The sequence below is a fragment of the Protobothrops mucrosquamatus genome, unplaced genomic scaffold, assembly GCF_001527695.2.
Source record: "Protobothrops mucrosquamatus isolate PMUCROS unplaced genomic scaffold, P.Mucros_1.0 scaffold1526, whole genome shotgun sequence".
In the NCBI taxonomy this organism is placed as follows: domain Eukaryota; kingdom Metazoa; phylum Chordata; class Lepidosauria; order Squamata; family Viperidae; genus Protobothrops; species Protobothrops mucrosquamatus.
The window spans coordinates 14,896-29,791 of record NW_015387698.1 but is presented as its reverse complement, the minus strand read 5'-3'; the positions used below and the strand labels follow the sequence as shown (position 1 = coordinate 29,791).

Genomic DNA, 14,896 nt, shown 5'->3' with positions numbered 1-14,896 from the left:
TCCAACAAGCGGGATTGGCCTAGGGGAATTTTTAGTGGGGTTTTAAGAGTAATTTTAATTGATATAGGCCACAGCAAATATTTCATTTTAATTAGGTTTTAAATTGGGTATTTTTATCGTTGTATCTGTTTTACAAGGCTGTTAGCCGCCCTGAGTCCGTAAGGAGAAGGGCGGGATAAAAATTAAATAAATAAATAAATAAATAATAAATAAATAAATACTGTGGTAATTACAACGTTTGGATGAAGAATGCTGGAGAAAGATACACAAACTTCATTTCAAATCACTGAAATGCCCTAAAAACAGATATACTTAGAATTATATTTGTTTAAACCTATTTACTGTTTAACTGAGGAAGAATATTCCCATGCTCATGTTAAGTACAGTGATAATTTGGTTTCTGAATCTTCTTGGAGCAAATGTACATGTTCTGTAATATTAGAAAAATATTAAAAGTAACTGAACAAAAGAAAAAAAAATGAAATTTCAAAGGGGATGCTTGGACTTTTCAAACTCATTGCTTTGATTTACAGTTCAACAACATTACCAGCATCACAGATGAAACTTTCTGCAAAGGAAACAATCAGACCCGTTATGTTCGTCAGCGCATGGATCAGATCAGAATGGAAGGCAATCCAGTCATCTTGGGAAAGTACCCCAATGCTTTTATTTGCTTGAAAACTTTGCCTGTAGGCCAATACTTTTAGTTGCTAACTAAACTGAAACACGTAAAAATAGATTAAATTACTGTTATATCACTGTTATAGCCTCTCACATATATTCAGAACTGTTAGTGGTAACGATGTATTTAGATCTTCCCTAATGTGGTGATATTGCACCTTCTGACTTAAAAGGTTTGAGAGTTTTTCTACTTTTAGATAATAGACTCAAGTATAAAACCAGGAAAAGGCATTGACTCCTTTTGAGTAATCAAATTACAAAATGAATTAAAATTGACTTTAAAACATTACTGTTATGAAGCTACAAATGCATAATAAACTTAAAGGAATGCATTCTTTTAGGGGACAAATATAATTTGATTTAAGGAAGTATTGTAAACAGACTGTACTTTGGATTTAAAGAGGAAAAAATCCTTCAGAACACATATAGGAGCTCTTGCAATGCCTTAAATCTGTTTTTCTCAGGACCATGCTGTACCTCTGGAGGGCACCCATGTGTTCCTGGGAAAAGACTTAGCTCATTTAACAAGTTGCTGATAGGTGGTACATAAGCATCCTGCACAGTCCAAACTATCCTTTCCCCTTGAAAGGCAAGGGCTGCACTTAATAAAAAAATATAGGGAATATGGGGCAACAGATAGAGCAAACCTATGATGCTTTGCTTTCCCAGTCAATGTAGACATAGACTGGATAAGAAGAGCAAGCGGTTCTTAGGCAACTGTCCAAGTGCTAGAGCAGTGGTTCTCAACCTTTTTAATGCTGCGACCCCCAACCGGTCGTAAGGCGAGGACTAAACCGGTTGTAAGTCGAGGACTACCCAACCGGTCCCAAGTCAAGGACTTTCCCTGCCCGGGAGCGCCGTGCATGCGTGGTTTCGTCCCCTGCGCCGGCCGAGGCGTAGCTGGCAAGCGGCAGAGACGGAGCAGGCCGACCACCAGCTGGCCCAGCCCAAGGGAGGTAAGGCACCCGCCAGAAAAGGGGGAAAAAATGGCGGACAGCCTTGCTTGGCGACCCCTGTGAAATGGTCGATCGACCCCAAATGGGGTCCCGACCCATAGGTTGAGAACCGCTGTGCTAGAGTTTGACACAGCTGAGATTGTTAAAAGGTCAGACAAGGCTATGGGCACATGCTGCTGGCAAGCACAGCTATTTATGCGAGAAAGAACCAATGTAATACATAGGAATATAGGCTGAAATGCAACATAGATTATTTAAACCGAACAGCCCTTCCCAGTTCGACTTCTGGTGCCGATGAAATAGGATAATATTTTAAATATATCAGCAATCTATTCTGATATTATTGGCAAATGTTATTCATTAGCCTAGCAAAATAACAACAGCAAATGAAATCAAAAACTAAACATGCTGTTTCAGTCTGATCTCTGCACTACAAATTATAGAAATAAAACTATTCGCTGTAGGAAAATGAAATGTGTTCCAGTTTAAATTTTATTAATATATTTTAAGGATATCAAAAAAGTGACCCAAGCTTATTAGAAGTGTTTATCACACTTATCAAAATGAAAGGGAAAAAAACACCAATCAATTTATGCTATAGCATGGAGGATTTTGCTTAAATGTTAGCCTGCCTGCAAGTCCATTTGTGGATCCCAGAATATGGCCTTTTTTGTGCATTGGGGATGAGTACAAAAGTTTAAAAAAGTAAAATAGATCTTGAGCATTACACACATCTAACCTTTAGTGAGTTTGTGAAATTTGTCTCCAACCAATGTGGCATAGTATTTGCAATATGAATACGGTAGGTAACATTTTTGAAATCTTTACTGTATTTAAAGCATATTCGCTTAACCATTATCACAATCTTGGTGTGATATCTGAATTGTAATCAGCAGAATTAATTCATAAAAGTCAGTGTAGCTGATTTCAACACAGCAATCAAACAATTTGTATACATGTATCAGATGAAGGGGTGGGTTTTTTTCAGAAACACCAGCAGTAAGTCTTATTTGTACTCATTCTCATTCTTTGCATATGTTTCATTAAGACAGATATATTATTTCTGATTTAATTATTCACCAAATATTGAAGACTAGCCATGAGCCTTTGCTGTATCTATACACTTTTAGCAATTTAAGATATCAGACTTCAATTATATGGTGAATTTATATGATGTGAAACCTTTACAGAGATTTCTGACTGATTTTAGTCTGCACGTACTTCCTGTTGTCTAGAATTCTCCATGCCTAATAAATAATTATAAAGAAAAAAGGCTTACTATTCTTTTGTAGATATCTTACTTATCACAGACATTAAAATGGTAAATTGTTGTAGTTTCCCATTTCTCCTACCCCCTACCTCCAACAACACCTGAGCGAATCGTTCTGTTTGAATTCTTCCTTCAATCGATAGGATTAGGCTACATTTTAATCTTTCTTCCTGCCTTCATTCAGATTGACATCACATGATTCCCTGCTCTTCCTACTGTAGCTTCTATGGTAATTCTATAGGATATCCTCATATTAATCACAAGCAACAAGTGGATGCTCTTGAGAATATTGTGGATAGATAAGAAAATAAATAAATGGATCATAGAACAATCCAGAGTTTTTCACTCAAGGTACACAAGATCAGACTCATATTACCATATTTTGGGCACATTGTGCAAAGATCCAACTCTCTTGAGAATCTGTAATTCTGGGCAAGATGGAAGGAAAGACAAGAGGGTAAGGAGCAATAGGGTAATAGAAGCACCAGTGAAAGGTTTGAAAGTCCAAGTCATCCTGGAAAAGGTCTGTTTATGTGGTTCTTAAGAACTAATATCAACCTGATGACACATAATTAATCACCTTTTTATTTAGGCAAACTAAATCTGACAGAGATAGGCTACTAAAAGATTTCTACACCCATTGATCTCATGTTTAGACTGCAATGATACAAATACCTCTGCACATGATCTATTAAAAATTGAATCTGTTTATTAATATAGTAACACCCCTGATGATACAACTAAACTGGCTGTTAATTAGCTACAGTACTATTCTACAGTGTGTCTTTGACATGTAAGGCTCTAAATCAGAGGTCCCCAACCCCCGGTTTGTGGACCAGTACCAGGCCACGGCATGCCAACAACTAGTCCGCACAAACAAGCAAAGCCCCATCTGTGGGATGCAGGCAGCACACAAAACCACGCCCCCTCTGGTCCACAGAAAAACCTCTCTCCACGGAACCAGTCCCTGGTGCCCAAAAGGTTGGGGACCTCTGCTCTAAACCACTTGGGACCAGAATACTGGAGAGACTGCCTATACCAGTGATGGCGAAACTTTTAGAGACCGAGTGCCCAAACTGCAACCCAAAACCCACTTATGCATCATTGGGTGCCAGGTGGGTGTGGTCCATTGGCTGGGTGTGGCCAATTCGATGGGTGTGGCCCATTGTGTGGGCGTGGCTGCAGTGGTAACGGCAGACTGGGTGGGACTAAAAAGTTCAATCAATCAATTCCAACTTTGCAAGATCTTTTTTTTCCCCGCGAGAAGTTGAAATTGACTGATTGATTGAATCTTTTTTTTTTTTTTTTTGCACATGGCGGCAGAGGCCTAAAGCGTAAAGGTTTTATAAAACCCAGCTGAAGGCCTAGGACTGGGGCAACGGTGTGCGTGCCCACAGAGAGGGCTCTGAGTGCCGCCTCTGGCACCCGTGCCATAGGTTCGCCACCACGGCCTATACAGTCACAGAACTGATTGTAATTACAATTTTGTACAACTAAATGATCTGTAATCATTAAATCATTAAACTTGTTGTGTGTGCCAAGGGTGACACGCTACAAGAGTAATCTTGTAATTATCCAAGGTAGAGGCTTTCTCTACCTTGAGTGGTGGCAACTACACTCAAAATGTTCTTCCTCCAGAAATTCATAAGGCATCTATTACAGGTAATCCCTGAGTTATGAGTGTTCACTTTAATACTCATTTAAAGTTATGCGATAAGTGCCTCCTAGTGTTTACGAGAAAAACCCAAAATTATGAATATTGCAGCACCACAGCAGTGGTTCGCCATTACAAAAGACTGCAGAGGCTCTGCAACATTTACCCTCTTCTCAAGGTGAGTTCGGTGTGGCAGGAAGGGAGGGGGAAGGCCTTGGGGGCCTGTTCCATGGCCTTCCCCACTGAGATACCTCGTGCGAATTAACGAACCACGCATTCACCCTGCATTCGATTAGAGAATGTGTGCGTGAAAGCAGGGAGCGATCTCATTCAAGATATGAGATTCACCCCTACGAGTACTCGAGTTATGAGTGGAATGGGCAGGCTCCATTACATTCGTAACTCGGGGACTAACTGTATTTAGTTGCAGTGGCAATGCAATAGCTGATAAGGTTTATCTGAGGTGAGATTATTACTAACCAGAAACTTTTCTATATAAGTGAATTGACAAATTATTTTTACTTAGTGAAATATGTGAATACAGATCTGATTGGCATCTATCCTGTAATCCTTTTATAACATTATAAAGATACAGCTTTTCCCATTAAAATGTTCTGAGATCTACCTCTTTCTGCTATTCAGCTATGTTGATGCCACCGTTGTATCTTGTGATTGCTATTTTATTGTTACATTATTTTCTGAATTATTATTTTATACTTAGATTTTTATTACTTGATGATTTTAAATTGTTTTATATAATGCCCAGAGCTGATCTGATAATGGTAGTCCAGCTATATAATAAATAAATATAGAGCAATATTATTTTATAGTCTATATTGGATGAGATAAACTTTCTGGCGATTCTTTTTAACACAATTGCCAGACTAATAGCACAGTACATAAGCTGATGCTTTATATAGTCATTGGGAAAGAAAAAAAAATCACACTTCTACCCAGGAAATTATAAACAGTATAATTTTGAAGCATTGCAATTTTATAAATATATAATCTAATGATTATAAATATATTACTGAAATATTCCCAATTTATAATATCACAAAGATATATTAAATTAATTCATTTACTTTACTTTAATTCATTCATTTAAATTCACTAATTCATGGACCAAAATTAATGTTTCCAAAGTATTACCTTAAAATAAGCAAAAGTACGTTCCCGATGTTTACACCATTCAGAGAAACAAGTGACATTTCTGAAGAACAGGCAGAGATCCCCATTTTCTTCAACCCTAGAATGCATTAATATACATATATATTATTTTTTTCATGGGTAATTTTGGTCCACACTATTTTTCTAAGCTTTTGAATGCATAAAAAGTGACAAAAACTATTAGTCTGAAACATTTTTGTATAATTACATTGCTGAACAGTGTCCTTGTTATAAATGTTTTATTTAAGATCATTTGTTACCTTAATAAATCTGGATAGGTTGAGACTTAGTTTGAATGTATTAATTTTATTTATTTAAAACATTTATATAGTCACCCATCTTATTATTAAATTTGGGTGCCTCCCAATTTATTTATTTATTTAGCTTAGCCCTGTATATTTATAGGTATATCGCAATCTGACCAGGCTAACCAACCAGTTGGTGGCAGGGCAGAAAACCAGTGTTATAATCCACAAGTTAAAATAAATATGTAAATCATTATGTCAGAAACTTAAGCTTTTTGAATGGTTCCATTACTCAGTACACTTTGCATGACAGATGCTTTATACCAGCAACTAGCACAATTTCATTTTCACAACAACACTTTAGAAAATGTATTTTCTCCCATTATTTTACTTTCAATCTCCTTTCCCTGCTGAACATCTAAGTACTGTAGCTTGCAGCAATATTAATAATAAACGTTATACATATTAGCACCATATGTTAGCTCATAAAAAGCTAAATCAACAGTTCAAAAGACATATAATTTTATCCCCCTAATTTTACCAACCACTCCCTTCCTCCAAACGAAACTAATTTGCTTAACAAATACTGATTTTGCTTTCTTCAAGAGACAGTTATTAAAGCAAAGTATTACTTAGCATGATGTTTTAATCAGGTTTGTGATTAGATTTACATGCTATGTATGGTTTACTAAAAAACCACAATTATTGGGTTTATAAAATCAAACAAGCCACATTTTGGTTTAAGGCATGCTGTATAATTTTTAAACATGCTTTTTTCTGAAACACAACAAACAATACTGTTGTCTCCCTGATTTACTGGAGAGACAAAACAATGACTAGACTTTAAAAAATACAGAAAAACTTTATATAGTGTTTTAGCAACATGATTATTTAATCATTACCCACTCCAGGCCTAAGGTTAAAATAGCAGGTGACAATTAATGCATATTATCTTTAAAAAGAGAAAACAGCTGTATTCAATAACTCAAAAACAACATAACTGAATGGTTACTATTAAAAGTAATTTGGAGAAGTTGTACCATTTCCTTCCAAATTACTGCAAGAACAAGTGTTCCAGAGCATTATAAGATCAGTCTAAAGTCACTGAATTAAAAATGTAACCAAACAAAAACCAAATGGTTGAGTATTGAAGCAGAAATATGATATGAGGGGTCCTTGCTGCTCTATGCCAGGGGTCCCCAACCCCCCTTCCGTGGACCAGTACTGGGCCACAACATGCCAGCAACTGGTCCGCACAAACAAGCCCCATCCGCGGTATGCAGGCAGCACACAAAACCATGCTCGCTCCGGTCCGCGGAAAAACATCTCTCCAGGTAACCGGTCCCTGGTGCCAAAAGGTTGGGGACCTCTGCTCTATGCAAAAAAGACTATCACCCATCCCCAAAAGGAACAAAAAGACCCAAGCATCTCTCCACCAGCAATCAGCATCCAGATCAGCATAGATTAATTCCAAGGTTAACATCAGACCAACAATCAAGTAAACAATACTCCAATCAAGAAATTGCCAAAGAAGCAAACAGCAATCAGCCCAACCAAAGAATCTGTAAGACCACCCCCACCAACACTGACAGACAAGCCTCTAGGATATAAACTGACTGCAAACTGCACTCTTTACTAGCACTGATGTTACCTAGTTTGGATAATGAAACGTCTGCAAGAAAACAAGCAAGCTCAGAGAGCACCAAGGACCCCCTCATGTCAACTCTGGGCTACAAATATTCTCCTTTAAAAATATGATAAGAAAGTGTCTTTGCAGCACCTTAGGAAAAAGGAGGAACGAAGAGAAGAGAAATATGTCAATTACAAATATATAACTCTACAATGAAAGAACTTGTTAACATGTGTCTACTCTAGTAAGATTTGCTTATTCTTTAACTTCTGTAAAAGGCTGAAAGAAAGGAAAAAGAGAACAATGTGGAATGTAAGGAATAAAAACAAAAAGTGGATGTCATGATTAATGTCTAAAGAAGACTGGCATAAACAAACTAAGTCTACTCTTCAGTTGGCTTGTCATCATGGACCACTATGAAGAAAACTTGTCCAACACTAAATGGATAAAGTTCAATGACTGTCTCAAAAGGAGGAAGATGACTGTAGTATATTCCTGAAAAGTAAATGTTGGGGTTTGAGTGCTGTAATGTTTCTGATTCTATCACTTTTTTGTATATTTTTGTATGTTATCCAGAGTCCTGGCTTAATAAATCTTATAATAAAAAATAACTGTCAATCACTTTAAATCTCTTTTTCCCCGTAATAACATAATTTCCTTATGATTATTCCCCACCTACCCACAAGAAAGAAAGAAAGAAAGAAAGAAAGAAAGAAAGAAAGAAAGAAAGAAAGAAAGAAAGAAAGAAAGACTTTGTCATTTTTTATTGTGGGCACATTGGCACACATTAAAAATGAAATTTAGTTGCTTGCTCTCAAAGTGTACACATACATAACACACATTTAAACATGCTATATACCAGGGCTTTTCAACCAGTGGTACGGGTACCACCTGTGGTACATTGGCACCTGGCAGGTGGTACGCGACCATCCTAGAAAGTGGTAGCGGGGGAGGGGAATGAGCTGAACCGGTGGCAGCACCGCACAAGCCTGAGCGAGAGATGGCTGGAGCTGCAGGGCTGTCAGGGCTCAGCGGAAGCACCAGGATCAGTGCCACTTTCCAGCTGATCGGCGCTTCTTCGGGGCTGTCAGGGCTCAGCGGAAGTGCCAGAATCAGCGCCAGGCTCCAGCTGGAGCTCGGTGCTGATCCTGGTGCTTCTGCTGAGCCCAGAAGAAGTGCCTATCAGCTGGAATGTTGCAGCATCTCCAGGGTCTTGTGATTTACATTCAGATGCTTGGCAACCGATTCATATTTATGACGGTCACAGTGTCGCAGGATCATGTGAAGTGACCAAAACCTGTTGCAACCACCCAGCAGACGGGGGGAATAAAAACCAAACACCCCCCACCCCACCCCCGCTGCCAATCCTCAATAGAAATGCTCACAACAATGAAAACCTCGGACAGGAGGAAGAGCGCCGCCAGGTGGGCAGGCAGGTGTCTTGCTTGGCTATGGCTTGGGGGCACTTTTTTCAGTACCATTTTTTTTGTCATCAAGTTTTTGACACCTTGCTAGGCGACTGGTGGTACTCAGATATTGCCATATCCTAAAAGTGGTACAATGGGTGAAAAGGTTGAAAAGCCCTGCTATATACAACATATGTATAAACCTACACCCTTACATATAAATAACATATAAATATTAATCACTGTCCATCCTGAATACATAACAGAAAGAGGAAGCTTTAGAGTTCACAAGGTTAATACTGTATGGTATGGTATTTCAATCTAGTAACTGAAATCTTACCTTGAAACAAGCTTGCTTAAATCACAGTCCGTGTCACATTCTGTTATAATATTAAGGTCAGTTACTATAGCTGAAGCATTTCTGTTCATCTGGGGGGGGAGAAGTTTATTAGTAAAACAGTGAAGAACAAATCAAATGTATTAATAAATCTGTCAAATAGTCACACTTACTTAATATTTAAACATAAATGTTATGAGAAACTTCAAATGAGCGTGAGATTTAAATGTTTCCCAAAATAACTGCTGATTAGTAGAGCATGATCAAGTTGATTATGACATAGCAGCAAAGAGCTTCTGAGAATGCAATTTATTTATTTATAAAATTCATTGGCTGCCCATCTTACCATAGGATAACTCTGGGTGGTTTAGTCATATATATATAATATACATATATATGTACAATTAAAACAAACAATTAAACTCAACATTAAAACACATGGGGAGGGCAGGGGCAAAGCACGGGGGAGGTGGGATGTTATTACTCAATCAACACCTTCACTGTGCTGTGTTTATGCATTCTCAAACATACACATTTTCAAGCCCTTGAAGGGATTTTAAAATTTGAAAATTCATGGTCCAAAAAGTAGGGACAGCAAGGAAAACAACTAAACTTATGTTTGTAGACATTTGACCATGTTTTGCAAGAGGGGGAATATTATTTTCTTCTTTTGTTAAATTTTGTTTTTATTAAGAACTCATGAATATATAATGCAATTTTTTGTATCTGTAATCCAAACACATCTTTTCCTCGGATCATGCTGCTACTATGGAAGCCAGCTGTGAAAGCCTAAGAAGAAATGCCACCTACTGGCAATTTAGATTTAGTTCTTGCTTGTTTATCAATTTAACTGGTTTCTAAGAAATCAAGCATAAGAGTTCATTCCTAACTGAGGTATTACTGGAACTTATTTTTGTATGTGTTTCCAAAACAAACAAAAGAATACATGTAAGCTCTAAGTTTTGGCAAAATTGTATGTATTTAATTTTATCAGAATTCATTTTTGTGCAGAATTTCAGGTTCTGTTTCTTCTTTTAACTTTTTCCTATCAAGATAACTGTTTGAAAAATTATACAGTTAAAATAATTAGGAAATTTATGTCCCCATTTTCCTCTTTCTTCTTCTTAACTACATGAAGATTTAACTTACAATAATCCTATGTAAATAGGATTAATTCTCAATCAAATATAAAATACAATGTTTGAGAGAAGCAACTTAGAACTAAGGAGAAACTTCCTGACAGTTAGAACAATTAACCAGTGGAACAACCTGCCTCCAGAAGCTGTGAATGCTCCAACACTGGAAGTTTTTAAGAAGAGACTGGACAGCCATTTGTCTGAAATGGTATAGGGTTCCTGCCTGAGCAGGGGGTTGGACTCGATGACCTCCAAGGTCCCTTCCAACTTTTTATTATTATTATTATTATTATTATTATTATTATTATTATTATTATTATTATTATTATTATTATTATTATTATTATTATTATTATTATTATAAAGCAGTATTTTAATACATATTCATCAGCATAAAATCATTAGTGGTTTCAGAAAAATAAATTAATGTACCAAAATGCACTGACAACAACCATGGATGGTTTCACAAGAAATCTCAGTTTGTTTATGCTAGTTATTGAAGGTTAGTAAAATGCTCCAGTTTATTTTAAAAACATCTTCCATTACCTTACTTTCTTCTGTGAGTTTAAATTCCAACTGAAATGAGATTGACTGACACTTTCCTGACAGCTTATAAGTTTGAATAGTTTTAGATCCATCTATAATAAATATTAAAATACATACATTAGAGTGATCAAGTGTATAATCCTTCAGTTATGTGTTATTTATTAATCAATAACGTTTAAAAACTAAGCATATTTAATATAAGATACATAGTCAGTTTATTAATGCAGCAGTCTATCTAAAATAGAAATGGGCATACAGTAGTTCTTTTAATTAAAATAGGGAAGTTTTCAGGCAGCAAACTATAACCTCTAGCTACTTCACAAAATGCCTCTAGCATTTTAAGACAATGAAAATGACGTATAGTTTGACTCCATTACTTTATCTGGAAACATCTGCTTGCTCAAAAAAGTACAGTTTACTGGTAGAGAATACCAGGGGGCTATAGGAAGAGAGCAACCTCACAGATTTGCCTTCTGTAAATGTAACTGGGTACACCTACCATAGGCTGTTCTATGAATTAGGTTAGCAAGCATGCTCTCAAAAGTCCAAATAAGTCTGCCTGACAAAAAAGATACAACAGAGCTTGGTTTCAAATATTGTTTTCTGGGAAATGTGATAAAACAGGTGGTGGTCTCAAAACTCTGCAGCTACTTCAGTAATGCTGATTAACTGCACCCATGGCAATTGGACTTTTAGTTGAGAAATGGTTCAGAGCCTGCTTGCATCACCTTGGTGGATGAAACTGGATTGGTGAATGTGACCCAACGTGGCTCTTGCAGTTTTTGATACCATTGGCAATGTTATCATTTTACACCAGACATGTCAAACTCACATCAGGTGACATCACGCAGTGTATCAGGACGGTTTTGCCATTGCCGGCAATGGGGTGGGCGCGGCTTCCGGATGACGCGTCCGGCCCGCGGGCCGGCAGTTTGACACCCCTGTTCTAGACTATCTGGCAAGGCTGGGGCTTTGGGAAGATGTTTATTCTTCTTCTCAGGCTTGGATGGAGCTGGAAGTCTATCACTGAACCCATAGTGTCTCATATTATTTCATTTAGTTCCCTGTGCTTTTCAACATCTAATGAAACTGTTGAAGTATAATAATAATAATTTATTAAATTTATATGCTTCCCAGCTCCCAATAATCCTGGTCAATTAGATCTTCTATAGGTTTGGAATGGGATGACATCCAATTCTATTATTTCTTATCTAAGAAAACAATTAGTAACCTGGAATATTGGCAAGGATTAGTTTGTGGCTAAAAATTCCAAGCTAATTTAGTGGATTCTTCTGAATGGAAGATCAAGAAAGCATAGAGCATTTGAGAACAAATCTCCTGCACACTTAGAAACTGCCAAAAAAGTATTATATATTCCTTTTTTGTTACTTTAAATTTAATTTTGTTTTGGAGTTGTTGGTGTTATTTGCAAAACTTTGAGTTCTCTAGGAGATATTAGATTTACTTCATTCTCTTCCCCATTCTTTGAGAAAACAGCAATGCAAGATAGCATAAAACGTTTGTACTCTAGGAAACCATGTTTCCCTGAAGCATGATTTTTATTTATTATGTATCACTTCAATCCAAATTAGTTAATGACCAGAAAACTGTGGTTCACCTAAACTAGAATAACAATGCCTTGAATTTGTATATTAGAATAGTTTTGGGGATACTTTTAATATAATAAAGGTTTTTATTCAAAGAATGTCTTAATCAATTACATCCAATTTTAGTCCAATTTTGGGACTATGAAATAAAAGCAGATGTGTAGTAATTATCCTGACTACTGAGCTTTGTTTGACCAGTTTGATCATCTGTGGTTGATAGGACTAGCCAAATTTGAACTGTAACACTTTCTCTATTTTAGGTACTGAATAACAGATAATAATTTTAATTTTATTAAAATTTGGCAATATTTGTGGTTAGAAATACGTTGAATCAAAACAATGTATGAAGTGTGAAAAAATATGTAATACTGTGACAATCATTAAAATACCTACTTTTTTCCACAAGTTTACGTGAATAATGTGTAAAGAAAATGCCTGTAAATTTCATTATAAATGAGAGATCAGCTTCCAACAAGTGGAGTTGAGTTTCCTGATCTGGAGAAGATTTGGATTGCTTCAGTTCTTCAGGCTTTTTTCTAAGTAATTTCCTACAGTAAGAAAAACTTTTATCAGCTAGATCTAAATGAGAAACCTCTAGTACATTGGCAGAGAAATTATGTTAATGAACAAACATTTTTATTTTTCCACAGGCTTTTTATCTGTGTGAGAAAACCAAAGAAATGTGTAAGATGAATGGGTCTAGGACTGAACAAGAGATGTATTTTTCATATTACAAGTAAATGATGCACCATGTAACTTATAGTTCTTTCAATGCCCCAACGAGTACAACAATCCTCTTTGTATATATTTTTGAGAGGTCAAATATCTTCCAGTTGAGATACTTGATGCCAAAACTCTTGCAAAACTCCTATGCAGAATATACTTAACTCATGTATCAATTTTACCAAATGAGATTACTCAATCCAAATTTTTGAGAATATTAATGCAAGTGTACTAAATGAGACTCTCTGTGGATTTAATTAAGGCTGAGCCATGGAATGCTCTATTTAAATTCTTACTAAAGCTGTTTTTATCCATAAGAGATCTGGTCCCTCTAAATATGGATTCTCAGAGAATTTGAAATTGAATAAAAATTATTGCACAATGGGTTTTGTCCTACATTGATTTAAGAAACCAATTTAGTAGTATTAAATCATTAGGTATTTTGGTCAACTTATTATAACTAAACATCACAGAACCCTTATGCTATTATGTTTTAATGTTTAATGTTCCCAAATTTAAGACTTCTTATCCTTTGGGGACGGAACAATCCAACTGCTGGCCGACCTTTTATGCAAAAGGCATAAGGTTTTCTATGCAGAAGGCTTTATAGAAAACTATTTTGTATCTTGACTAACATTTTAATAAAATCTCTCTTACAGAATATATTTATATTCAACATATTTTGTACACTAAGATTTTGGCATGATCTTGAGAAAATTCTTAGTAATTGCAAGCCAAATACATTCAGCACCTGTATTCCCATCCCCCAAAGATCCAGATGTAATTAACTCAATTGGCCTTTTGTAAGGCTCTGCAGACTTGCTGTTTCCTCAAGCATTTCAGTCAGGAGAGTAGGCTAGCCATATTAGCCATATGTTTTTATCACTGGAAGGTGTCACTTAACACCTTATTGCTTTAATTGTTGGGTCTTAATCTCTGCCCAGTGTCACTTTGGAGTCTGCCCAGTGTCACTTTGGAGATGGGTATCCATGTACATTATTTAGATAAATAAAATACCTACATGATCTCCATTTTTTCTGCCTCAGTATATGCCATTGACTGGTGTTGACTGTGTTCATATTCTTCTGTTAGCATTTTAATTTCTTCTTCCAAAGACTTAATTTCATCTTCGCAAGCCTGAAGTTCATTGCTATTCATTTTTTGGACACTTAATCTTCCTAAAAAGAAAAAAAAACTAATATAAATACAACAGTTAGGAAAAAGGGAGAAAAAATAAGTTGCCTAACTTAAAGATTTCAGTTTGTATCCATCAGTTTGCTGAAAATAAAGAAACATTATTATTTGCTTTCTTGGAAGATGTTGTGGAAAGCTATCCTTGAAATATCACTTAAATTATAACAACATAATTCTAAGGATTGTAGCAAATCATTAATGTGGGGATTAAAATATGAATTGTAACACTCCATGCGCCTAGATTCCAGAAGCAAAAGGGTGATTCAATTAAAATATAATGCAAGATAGTTTTGCCTGAAGCAAATTTAGGACCTACATGTTGTATCTGTCTGCTCACGTTC

The 14,896-nt window shown here is 36.2% G+C and overlaps 1 protein-coding gene across 1 annotated transcript in view; it reads right to left on the bottom strand.

The window, feature by feature from the left end:
• The window catches only part of CENPP (centromere protein P), a 149,097-nt gene extending 134,564 nt beyond the window's left edge, over nucleotides 1-14,533 (bottom strand). Inside the window, exons 1-5 of the mRNA XM_029285337.1 lie at nucleotides 14,383-14,533; nucleotides 13,032-13,186; nucleotides 11,032-11,123; nucleotides 9,353-9,441; nucleotides 5,714-5,810 (exon numbers count right to left, since the gene is read on the bottom strand). Coding sequence (XP_029141170.1) covers nucleotides 5,714-5,810; nucleotides 9,353-9,441; nucleotides 11,032-11,123; nucleotides 13,032-13,186; nucleotides 14,383-14,519 — 570 coding nt within the window. The 5' untranslated portion in view covers nucleotides 14,520-14,533. The remainder of the gene's footprint in view (nucleotides 1-5,713; nucleotides 5,811-9,352; nucleotides 9,442-11,031; nucleotides 11,124-13,031; nucleotides 13,187-14,382) is intronic.
• Between the last annotated feature and the right edge of the window lie 363 nt (nucleotides 14,534-14,896).